The sequence below is a fragment of the Sparus aurata genome, chromosome 21 (genome assembly GCF_900880675.1).
Source record: "Sparus aurata chromosome 21, fSpaAur1.1, whole genome shotgun sequence".
Classification (NCBI taxonomy): domain Eukaryota; kingdom Metazoa; phylum Chordata; class Actinopteri; order Spariformes; family Sparidae; genus Sparus; species Sparus aurata.
The window spans coordinates 34,661,448-34,674,086 of record NC_044207.1 but is presented as its reverse complement, the minus strand read 5'-3'; the positions used below and the strand labels follow the sequence as shown (position 1 = coordinate 34,674,086).

Here is a 12,639-nt window from a genome sequence, read left to right as displayed (position 1 = left end):
ACGGAAGCTCCGCCGTTGCTCCATCACCTCCGCAGTGTAGTCGGGGAAGATTAAGATTCGGCTGCCTTCTTATTCCATTGAACTCTGCCTCCCGAGCCGCAGAATCTTCTCCTTCTCCTGTGTTAGATGCACTCGTGCAATTATCATGTGGGGTCTGGATCCTTCTGCTGGTTTGGGCTGTTGTATACGGTGCGCTCTGTCAATAACAACCCGTTTGGTGAAGTTGTTGTCCCCCAGCAGCTTAGGGATCAGGTCAGACACAAACTCAGTCGGCCTCCCTTTCTCCTCACCTTCCGGGACGCCAACAATTCGTATATTGTTGTTGCGCCTGGATCCAAGAGCCTGGCCCGCTGCTTTTTATTCTCTTGCCGCAGTTCAGCGGCAGAAGCCTCCACCGCGTGGATGCGCTGGTCGTGGTCTGCGGCCTGACTTTCGGTGGTGGTCAGTCTCTCAGTGAGCTCCCGCTGGGCGGACAAAATGTTCTGAAAGCTCTGCTCGAACTTATCAAACCACTCATTGAAGGACTGCAAAAACATATTTGACAAATTACGCCAAGCGAGTGGAAGCTCGTCTTCGTCGTCAGCTAGCAACTTGTCCGGTGATTTCTTGCTAACTTGATCGCGGCTAGCATTGGCCGCGGTATCGGCCAGCAGACGGCCAGCTACCTTGCCACCTCTTGTAGTTTTACAAGACATTTTTACTTTCCACTTAATGGTGGTGTTAAAAAGAAATGAATGACGACTAAAAAAGCGACTCAAGTGTTTAAAAAAAGCGGTTTTAAATAGTAAGATTTTTTGTGCCTCGAAGAGCTCAAAAAAACACGTCTACACTGCTCTCATCTCAATAGCACCCCTACCAATGTTGATAGTTGTCTTGGTCGCTACACGACCGCAACAGCAGAGGGCGCCAGCTTATTGTAGAGACGTCACTGACACTGTGGCTGCTGTTATCTGTCAATCACAGCGGAGAAGAAGAAGTGACAGGAGATGAAAAATGGAGAGACGCGGTGATTGTACAGAGCAAAGTGGATCAAGTGTGGGGCAAGTTAACAGACATCTGAGGCGGAGCTATGATGCTGATTTTAAGATAATGGTGATCAATGAAGCGGAGGTGTCAAACAACTGTCAGCCAGCCAAGAAATATGGAGTTACGGAGTGTAACGTCTGAAGATGGCGGGTCCAAAAAGACCGTCTGAAAACGCTAACAGTAAGAGAAAAGCTTATCGTGGTCCTCTAAGCGGCCGCTTCCAAGAGACTGACAGGCAGGTGTGGAGTTTGTTATTGAGAAAGGAAACGAAGGCATGCCCATTACTATTAATTATTCAAATGATTTTCTCAGAATTTCAATAAAGAATTTCTTTAAACAAAGTCAATTTTGGATATCAGAGTCTTTTCTGAAGATCAGTCTTGAAACGAGGGGTCTTCTTATATTCGGGTCAATACGGTAAATCAAACAAGCTTGTGTGTAAAAATTCATTTTTCTTTTAAGGTTTCCACCTGGAATCTGACAAGAAGTTACATTAAACTGCACAAGACGTCATTTAATTAACAACTAAAGTTTTTGTTATGATTCTTGTTTGAGCAGGTGTCAGGTGACTAAATGACATCATACACAACAAACCGACACATTCAATCATTAAATCCAAGCAAACAAATAAACAAAGTAGAAGAATTATAGAGAACTCCAAAGTTGCCAATCAGCCATTTTTTAATGTTCACAGATAATTTCTTGCTAACCACTCCAATCTGTTACTGTTCAGAATGACTTTGTCTTTGGGTTCAAACCCAAAACCAGTCTAAGTTTGTACAGGAAGACGTGTAGTTTATCTTACAAGAGTGAATTTATTGTGAATCAGTCACAGAAAATGACTGAGTTTGTTACTGATGTCGATGCTGACAGCGATCATTTATCAAAATATCTACAAAACAGTTTAATACACTGCAGATAATAATGGAGCATGAAGAATCATCCTCAGTTGTGTTCAGACACAACAGCAGCTGGATTTTAGAAACAAATTGTCCACAAAGTCATTTGAGAGAAAATATGTCATTAGACTCTTTGCTCAGGGATTGTTGGATTACAACGAGTTAGTAAATGACAGGTCTACATCTCGGAAACAAATATTCCAATCATAACATCACATCACATTAAATTCTTAAACAACAGCAATTTTCAATCAGTATGCTATTAGTACAATTCAGACCCACTGAGGAGACCAAAAACTGGAGCTGCAGCTAATTTATCTGCTGCAGTCTGACATCACAAAGTCACAAAGCTTTTTATGAAATACAGCAAAGACTCGCTCTTTGCTCTTCATTCTCTTTCAGGATTCGTTGTTTCTCCTCTTCAATCTTCTTCTCTGCCTCCTGGAACATTTCAGTGGTGTAGTGTCTTCCTCCGTTCTTCTCTGTTATATTTCTGATCTTGTTCAGCAGCTCTCTGACCTGAGAACGATTCTTCATCTTATTATTGAAGACGTGGTACTGACCGTTACATCTGGACACAAGTTCCTGCAGGTCTTTATCTTCCTTTAAGAACTCCTCAATGGGTTCCTCTTCGAGCAGGTCACCATGGGTGAAGAGAACCATGCTGTATTTGTCTGCTTCCTCTCCAAAGATTTGCTGAATCTTCTGCACCGTCTTCTTCTCTTCCTCTGTGAATCTGCCCAGTCTGATGACGACCAGGAAGATGTGAGGTCCAGGAGAAGCATAAGAAATGCTCTGAACAATATCTCGTTTGATTTTCTCTTCATCCTCACAGGTGTCAAACAGACCTGGAGTGTCGATAACAGCAACCTTTTGTACATCTACCTCACCAAAGGCTTTAGCACATTGTTTAGTCAAAGACTTAGAGGAGAACTTTGCTTCAAACTTCTTTTCTCCCAGAATAGTGTTTGCTGTGGAGCTCTTCCCAGCTCCAGTCTTCCCCACCAGCACAATCCTGATCTCCTCATTGTTGTATATGTTCGGTCCTGACGGGGAAAAAAGAAGAAACATTTAGTTGCAGGTTTTCATAAGATTGTGCATCTTTGATGTTGACATGAGCAATTTCACATTTTGCAGTGGAGCTTGATGGCGGTTTCCAAGATGGTTTTGAAGATTTGCTGCTTGGTTTAGTTTCTTACCACCAATAGTTGAACATCTGAGCAGATGTTGGATCTTAGTTACCTCTAAATCATCTCACTTTACTAATGAATTCAAGAAAAATGACTTAAGATCAGTTTAAAGAAATGTTGCACCAGGAACAAAACTCTCCTCATGAGCTGTAAGTGATGTTTGATTATCAAACATGAATTAAGAACATTATTATCCATCTTGAATGGTAATAATAAGTAATTATAGTAATGTAAAGTTATAATAGACTTGTGCTTAAACATGCTGATGGAAATCAGACACACAAAAATGCTGGAGATTGTGAGAAAAGTTCTCTTTTTCCATATAAGCGCTGTCCTGTTCAGAACTGTTGAGATTGATTCATAACCTAAAATAAATATGAATATATAATTAGATACATGTTACTTGTTGTAAAAGTTTCATAATTTCCATTAGTTCTTATTCTTATTTATCACAAGGTCGCTGGTTCGATTTTGCTGGTCAAAGTGTCCTTGGACAAGATACTGAACCCCAAACTGCTCCTGATGTGCTGGTCGGGTGCATGGCAGCCAACGCCATCAGTGTGTGAATGTATGCATGAATTACTGTAAGTCGCTTTGGACAAATGTGTCTGGTAAATGTTTTCATTTGTTTGCTAAATATTGCTTCTACAATCATAATATGGAGGGTCTTTGTCAGGGGCAATATTTAATGAGTTAATAAATAGGTATTATAATACAAACACAACACTTGGTGATGGCAACTCAACTCAAACAGAGTCAGAGTCAGAATTTTTATTTTTAATTAATGAGACATTCATTGATTGTGGATCAAGGACTGATCGATACTCTTATTGTCATGGACTGAGAAAAGGACTCACTGAATTAGAGGACAAGTCGTACCTTGTTAAGCACAATTCATAAGTGGACTCACAGAATGTAAAGGGTTAATAGTCAGAAGCAAGTTATATTCTTTGAAATTCACTTTCTTTCACATGAGGCAGACACTGTTTTGTTTGAATACTTGACTACAGTAACATTTCATTTTCATTTGGATGTAACTGTATGAAGAATTTGAATGTCTGATTGAAGTGGAAGTTTCTCTTGAGTGTCGTTAACAGAAACCTGTTGACCGCCCACCTCACCAAAGGCTTTGGCACAGTGTTCAGTTGAAGATTTAAGAGAGATTCTTGATATAGAATATATAGATATATCATGTAAATATATATGTCTATTCTATTTCTTCCCTTTTTAATTTTATTGCTTATTTTTGCCATTGGTTTCTGTTCTTGTAATATTCTGTCGCTGCTGTGACAAACAAATTTCCCCGTCCGCGTGACATTAAAGGATTTCTGATTCTGTTTCTGATTCTGATATAATCATCTGTTTCTCCCAGAATGGTGTTTCCTGTGGCACTCTTCCCAACACCTGGTTTCCCCACCAGCACCCTCCCTATTGTATCTGGCTGTTTCTGATGGGATGTCTGGAAAGTGAGCAAATATTTACTACTAATGTTTAAAGCTCTGGGGTATTCATAACATCAGGCGAGGTGAACATGGTCAACATTGACAAAGGGCAGTTGTACATTTGAGTACATTTTTTTATTCTTTTGTTTTGTTGTCTGTATGTTTCAACATGCAGTGGCATATCCAGGACATTTTACTGGGTTGGCCAAGATGGGACACAAAGCTATTTGCTGTGTATTAGCAAATGAATAGCATTCACCTCGGGCAAAATTGGACCATCCTTTTTAATATAAAATCAAGTATCAGAATACACAACAAACTTAGGTAAATGTTCATGAATGACACACCTGGACATAACAGAACTGAACATACCATGCTTAGCAGGTGGAGCTCCAGACACTGCTGGATCACGTCTCCTCTTCCTCCGGGTGTGGCTGGTCATCTGTGGGAATACACAGAAACAATACAGAGACATCAACAGGCTGGAAGTTCTTTTATCTTTGACAACTGTTTTAACTATTGTTCTTGTGTAGTGATGTTTCAGACAGTTGTAATTGTATAACTGGTAGACAAACAACTTGAATGTGAGCCTACATGGTAAATTCAAACTATCCAAGCATGACCTACCGTCCTGTGCAGATGGAGCTGCTCTTCGTCACTACTGCTATAGCGAGGCTGCTGACTGGACCGGGCCTTTCACTGCTGCTGGTAAAAGCTGTGGCTGGCTCTGACTCTTCTTTTTTTTTTGTAGATGAAGCTCTGAGTATCTCTGCTACTCTTCATTCCCTTTATATCACTGTGGGAAATGTAATTCAATCACTAAATCACTCAATCAATCAGTCAGTCAATTCACTTTGAAGTAATAGCTGTAACTACAAGCATCAAGTAGGATCATTGTCAAATTGGGTTAGAATCAGTGTGTACAGGTGTTCATGGGGCTCTGGAACCCCTAAAACAACAGCTTTGACTCCATTAAAATTTCAAAAAGAAAGGAGGTGTCAACAATGTGCCTAATTATGTCTATTTATAAAATTTTACTGCTCAAAGCTTGCTCCTTTACGGCTATGGAGCCGTAAAGGAGCTCAGTGAGAGTTCTCATTTCAATCTCGTTGTCGTCTTTTTTGGTCTCAAACATTTCTCATTTGTTTCTCCCAAAATTCCATAGGAGCAATAGGTGAGACTTGAGACTTTACCGCTTAAACCTTGCTCCTTTCCAGCACTGGGGAGACATTCTGAAACTTTATTAAGAGCTTGATGAGATCTCCTTTGAAACTTACAGGGAGCCCAAGCTGAGATTTTCTGCACCTTTTTCTCAGGAGAAACAATTGAGAAACAGGAGAAATCAGCCACCGCCTCACTTTGGTCTCACATAGATCTCATAGTTGTCTAGGAGAAATGAATGAGACACTACTGAGATCTCTTTTCCAATTTTCGTTTCCTCTGGGTTATCTCCAAGAGAAAACAATCTTTAAACAGCCCTTAAATCACAGCGCAAATAAATAAATCACAGCTTGTTCTTGTGTTATAGCTACTTATGTCTAGAATGTCACACTATATTTCACACACTGGTTCAAGTCCACAGATAGAAGTTGGTCAGCACTGTGTGTAAGACTATGAGACAAATCAGACAGCACACTCTCCAGCTGTGCTGTCACAGTTGTTGATTAGCAGAGCAGCCATCTTGGAATTTAAGGTCAGTGTTGGTGAGGTGCGTCTCACATTCCAAGTCAAAAATCCGACTTCATTGGGTATTCCAGTTGAAATTGTTGACTTTGAATTCAGGAATTCTGACTTCCAAATTCAAGTAGAACACACCGTATAAACACAAGGATAGTTTTAGTTGCTGTTATTGTTCTATTCTCATGGAATCTTAAAGGAATATTATGCTGGATCTGTTTTAGTTTACCAGTTAATTGGGTACATAAAGCTAAAACTGATGCATTCTGATACAACAGGGAAGTTTGTGTTGAAGCTGTTTCACGCATGTGCTGATTGGATTGTCTTGTCATTTTGGAGGCGACAGTTTGTTGTGCTGTTGGATTGAAACACTCTGTATGAGCTTATAAATGCATCACTCAAGATCATAAAAACACTGGAGAGGACTTCCGGTCTGGCTGGCGAAGGGATGGCAGCATAGTAACAGGCTCCCGACGGTAAAATTTATACACGGCCCGGCCACGACTCGGAAATTCCTCTGTGACTCGCAAATATAAATGCAAATGAAACGGGCCAATGATTATGCCCAGGAAAGTTAAGAAAAGTGTCACGCAAAGGAAGGAAAACGAAGATATGGAAGAAGATCGACTGTCACAAGCTAGCGACAACATGCTAGCGGACACGCTACCGACTGACCCGGAACAGAGCCAGGATGCTAATCTCGGAACTATCCTAAAAGAGCTACGAGAATTTAGAAAGGACTCTAGCCAGAAACTGATCGACATCCGCGAAGACAATAATAAGATCTACAAACGAGTGGAAGAGACGGAGGAGCGTATAGAGGCAGCGGAGACTCGAATCCAGTCTTCAGAGGAGGTCTTGGCTGAGTTGGTGAAACTTCAGGCGCAAACAGAAGCTAAATTGATGGACCTGGAGGGGCGCTCCTGACGGGAAAATGTCAGACTATATGGGGTGAAGGAGGGAGCTGAAGAAGGCATGGCAACAATGACAACATTCATGGAAGATCTGTTAATTAAAGGCCTGGAACTCCCGTCCTCCACAGCCCTGAATATTGAGAGGGCGCACCGTGCGCTCACCACGAAACCCCCGGCCGAAGCCCTGCCAAGATCCATCGTGGTCAAATTCTCGAGTTTTAGAATGAAAGAGGAGGTACTCAAAAAAGCGTGGCAAAGAAAGGGATTCGACTTTCAGGGGAAGAAGATACGTATGGACCATGACTACGCACCGGAGCTGCGGAGGAAGCGGAGGGATTACACAGAGGCGAAGGCTGCTCTGAAGGAAAGAAACATTCGATTTCAAACTCCGTTCCCAGCCAGGCTGCGGGTGTACTACAAGGAAGGCACGGTGACCTACAACTCGGCAGAGGCGGCAACGGCAGACATGGCAGTGAGGGGGATACCGGTGACGGTTTTGGAAAACCCAACCTCTCTTTTGGATCAGATCAGCCAGCTGTCTTGGCGACCCAGCGGAAGGTGAGGAAACCGGGAGAACCTGAACGCCAAACACAGCTTCAAAGAGACACTTCAAAGATTCCGACGTCAGGACACTAGATAAGTAGTGATAATGTAACGACCATCTATTTTTCCTTGTGACTTGACTTTGAGATGAGAGAATCATATACTAGAAAACAGATATCCTCTGTGAGGTTATTTGTGTAATACTACACCTATTAAGTAGATAATTTTAAGGGCATAAGGAATAAGTATGTGAAGTCGGGACATTTTACTGGACACTGTGGACCTGTCTATCAGCTTAGAGGCTGAAGAGGGCTCTCTCTCATTGTTAGATGGAAGAGACTTTCCCTCTAAACTCACGTTCCATCTGAGTTACGAGGCCATGAAAGAGGCCTCATCATTGGAAGTCATTGTGTATTTTTGTTATGCTCTTTGTTTTGTTGTAGTTAATGCTCGTGTTGGTGCTGATGTTACCCACAGCACCAGGGGTGCAAAAGTCCTTCCCTTTTTTTTTTTTTTTCTTTCTCTCTCTCTTTTTTATTGAGGCGTTCAGGGCTTCAGTTATACTTAAATGACATATAATGCAAAATACCAAGTTAATTAAGGTCATTACGTATAATGTAAATGGTCTAGGCAATCCAATCAAGAGAAGCAAAATTATGGCAAAATTAAAGAGGGAAGAAATAGACGTAGCTCTCCTCCAAGAGACACATTTATCAAATTCGGAACATGAAAAACTTGTAAGATGGCGATTTAATCAATACTCGTCTTCCTATAGACAGGGCTCAAAGAGAGGGGTGGTAATCTTAATTTCTAAGAAATTAAATTTTGAGTGCATTTATGAAAAGAAAGACTTGGATGGGAGATTTGTTCTGGTCCGAGGTTATTTACAGGGCGCTTTAGTTACCTTCTTGAATGTCTACGCTCCTCCACTATCTGAATGGACATTTTTCAAACACATTTTTGAGCTATTAGTCTCGGATGCGCAGGGTACCCTAATCTGTGGGGGAGATTTTAATGTCAGACTACACCCAACCCTGGACGCATCAAAACCCTGCTACACAAGAGAGAAGAAGACTTCTAAAAATATAAAATTTATGATGAGGGAGCTCGGTCTCTGCGATACTTTGAGAGAATTGAATCCGACTAAAAAAGACTTCACCTTTTTTTCTCACCCACATTTGATCTATTCTAGGCTTGATTATTACTTTATGTATCAAAGGGACATGTATAGGGTTACAAATTGCAATATCGGGACTATGGATTTATCTGGTCATGCACCAGTCTACTTAAATGTAACATTAGACACCGAAAAAAAAGAGGACCATTTGGAGCCTAAATACAGGGATCTTGGATCCAATGCGGGAACAAATAAGAACGGACATAAAACAATATTTTGATGAAAATGACAATGGAGAAGTATCCCCACAAACTCTTTGGGATGCTTGCAAAGTGGCTTTAAGGGGAAAACTTATAGGCTACTGCTCAAATTTGAAAAAACAGAGAAAAGCAAAAATTGAACAGTTACAGTTGGAACTGGGAAAATTAGAGAATGCACAAAAAAAACATTAAATCCAGGTATAAAAATGGTAATGTGTAAGAAAAAAAACGAACTGAATGAAATTTACTCAAATGATATTAAGAAAAAATTAACTTTTCTGAAACAAAAATATTATGATACCGGAAGTAAATCAGCTAAATTATTAGCTTACAAATTAAAAAAGCAACAGGCAGAAAATACAATTCATAAAATAAGGGACCCCATTACCAACTCTACACACCACAAAATAAAAGATATCCAACAAACCTTTGAAACATTTTACACAAATTTATATACCCAACCCAAAACAGATGAAGAAAGGATGGAAGCTTTTTTAAAACTTATAAAATTACCCAAAGTGAGCGATGAACAAAATAGGTTTCTAATTGGTGAAATTACAGAGGAAGAAATTAAAAAGGCAATATCACATTCAAGGATAAATAAAGCGTCAGGGCCAGACGGATTTCCGGCAGAGTGGTACAAAGAGATGAAGGATTTACTCACCCCTAGAATGAAAACTACATACAACCATGTGCTTAAAACTGGCATTGTTCCTCTCTCTTGGAAAGAAGCAGTGATCTCCGTGATACCAAAAGAGGGTAAAGACAAGTTAGACTGTGGAAACTATCGGCCGATAAGTGTTCTGAACCAAGACTATAAGATCTTCACCCACATTTTGGCCAAAAGAATGGAAAATATTCTTCCTCAGATAATAAGTCTAGATCAGACAGGTTTTATTCAGCAAAGACAGACACAAGATAGCATTCGTCGAACGCTACATGTGATTGAGGAGATAAACAAAAATAAACTCCAGGCAGTAATGTTAAGCCTTGACGCCGAGAAGGCTTTTGATCGGGTTAATTGGGAGTTCCTGTTTCAACTATTGGACAAATTTGGATTTCATCAAATTTTTATTAAAACTATTAAAGCACTATATAATAAACCAAAAGCCAGAGTAAAAATAAATGGAGCAATTTCAAACACATTTGGCCTGGAAAGAGGGACCAGACAAGGCTGCCCATTGAGCCCATTGTTGTTCGCATTGTTTATCGAACCGTTAAGTCAGGGGATAACACAGAACAATAATATCACTGGTATAAAAATATTAGACCAAGAATACAAGATTTCTTTATTTGCTGATGACGTTTTAATTAGTTTGTCAAACCCCGAAGATTCAATTTTGGAACTATTATCATTCTTAGATACTTTTGGCTTGGTCTCAGGCTATAAACTGAACATCCAGAAGACCCAAATACTAAACTTCAGTTACAAACCTAGTCAAAACATTACTTCAAAGATTCAACTAAAATGGGATCTAGAACATATGAAGTACCTGGGAGTCATCATCCCAAAAGATTTATCTAAATTATTCAACTTAAACTTTGATCTATTAAACAAGAAATTAAAGGAAGATATGAGGAGATGGAATCTTGTTCCAATATTAAGTTTTGAATCTCGGATTGAATCGGTAAAAATGAACATTTTGCCAAGGATACTATATCTATTCCAGACCCTCCCAATTGAAATTAATGATAAACAATTCAACGAATGGGATAAATTACTATCACGTTACATTTGGCAGGGGAAAAAACCGAGAATAAGGTTCCAAACACTTCAATTATCAAAAAAAAAGGGTGGACTGGCTCTTCCCTGCCTAAAAGATTACTATATTTCGGCCCAGCTGAGGATCCTGGTCTGTTGGTGCGCCTCAGATTACAAAGCAAGATGGAAGGAAATTGAAGAAAACATATCAGGGACGATGCCAATTCAAGCAAGAATAGGGGATAAAAGACTAATTAAATGCTTGATGGAAATAGGAAATAAATGGATCAACTTATCACTGAAAACATGGTTAAACGTTATCACCAGAAATGATATATTAGAAGAGGTAAAGATTCTGAAATGGTGCTGCTACGATCCTGACTTTGCCCCAAATAAGATGGATGCCAACTATAGAGTATGGGTTGGCCGGGGTCTCTCCTCATATTGTACCTTGTTCAACCAGTCAACACTGAAGAGCTTTCAGATGCTGAAAAGGCTACATGGTCTCAACAATAGAGACTTTTTTAGATATCTTCAGATACGACACCACCTAAACAGCAGTATGTCCAAAGGCCAAAAGGCGTTTGAAAACGGTTTGTTAAAAGTGTTTATCAGTGCTTATAGGACAGATTCCATGCTTAAAGTCATCTCGAGACTGTATAGAGGCCTGCAGGAAATAAAAATAGTGAATACCACGTATGTAAAACAAAAATGGGACAGGGAATCCAACAGCCACCTTTCAGAATATACTTGGATTAAATACTGTGAGTTCCAGTGGAGGATATCATGCTCAAACTCATGGAGATCTTTCGGCTGGAAGTGTCTCATTAGGTATTTCACTACACCTGCTCAGCATGGCTACCATACAGGATCTTCTAGCTGTTGGAGGTTGTGTCATTCTCAGGAAGCCAATCACTACCATTTGTTCTGGGCCTGTCCCAAAATAAATATTTTTTGGCGCAAGGTTTATTCAGAACTAGAATCTATATTTGGAACTGGCATTACATTTAACTGGGACGAACTTCTTTTTGGGCTTGTACACTCAGCTAATGTAAGTGTGAAAAATAAATATTTATTTGGAATATTGAGTCTAGCTGCTAGAAAAGCCATTACAAGGAAATAGCTCAAGCCAGATGTCCCATCTATAGACGAATGGTATGATATTATTTACGATATGTATGTAATGGAAAGAATCACTTTTTCAATGAGGCTCCAGCAATCTAAATTCAATGACATCTGGAAGCAATGGAAAATGTACATTTCCCTGAAACGCCCTTCCTTTGTATAAGTCTCTTTTCTATTTCTAGATGTACTTGAGTGATTAATTATTTTGCTGTAATATTGTGACAGAAAACACCCCATGTTCATGTTGTGTTATTTCATAAAATGTTTTGTTAAAGGAAAACAATAAATAAAAAATAAAAAAAACACTGGAGAGTTGAGAAAAAGTGTTTCCATCTCAGCACAGCCCCATTAAGGACAGTTGAGATTGAAAAAAAAAATGTTGACTTACCATCTCTTAACAATCTGCTGGCCATGGCTGTGTTCTGTAGAGAAGAGCTGGTCTGCTGCTGAACTGAAGAAATGAAGCGCTGTCTGCACCAACAGCTCTTTATATAAGGTCTTGTTGCAACAACTTTCACTTTCACCCTGCTCACCCCTCCCATCAGCATTTACAAAAAATCCCACCAGTTACTTTAAATGAGCAGAGATACAGTGCACACAGAGCCCTCTTATGATGACAACTTTGTTCACAATCTGTGACACTTCTAAACCATTAATTGTCACTTTGCACAGTTATAAGCAGCTGTGAACTAACTCCTATTATTACAGGATCACTTCTAACAAGAAAATCAAGGAAAGGGACAG

The 12,639-nt window shown here is 39.8% G+C and overlaps 1 protein-coding gene across 1 annotated transcript; it reads right to left on the bottom strand.

The window, feature by feature from the left end:
- Positions 1-1,671: 1,671 nt before the first annotated feature.
- On the bottom strand, positions 1,672-12,365 carry LOC115573207 (GTPase IMAP family member 9-like). The gene is made up of 4 exons (XM_030403898.1): positions 12,284-12,365; positions 5,185-5,353; positions 4,930-4,999; positions 1,672-2,971 (listed from the first exon to the last, which is right to left on the bottom strand). Exons 3-4 carry the CDS (start codon positions 4,997-4,999, stop codon positions 2,280-2,282), a joined length of 762 nt encoding a protein of 253 aa, XP_030259758.1. The 5' UTR covers positions 5,185-5,353; positions 12,284-12,365; the 3' UTR covers positions 1,672-2,279.
- Positions 12,366-12,639: the final 274 nt, after the last annotated feature.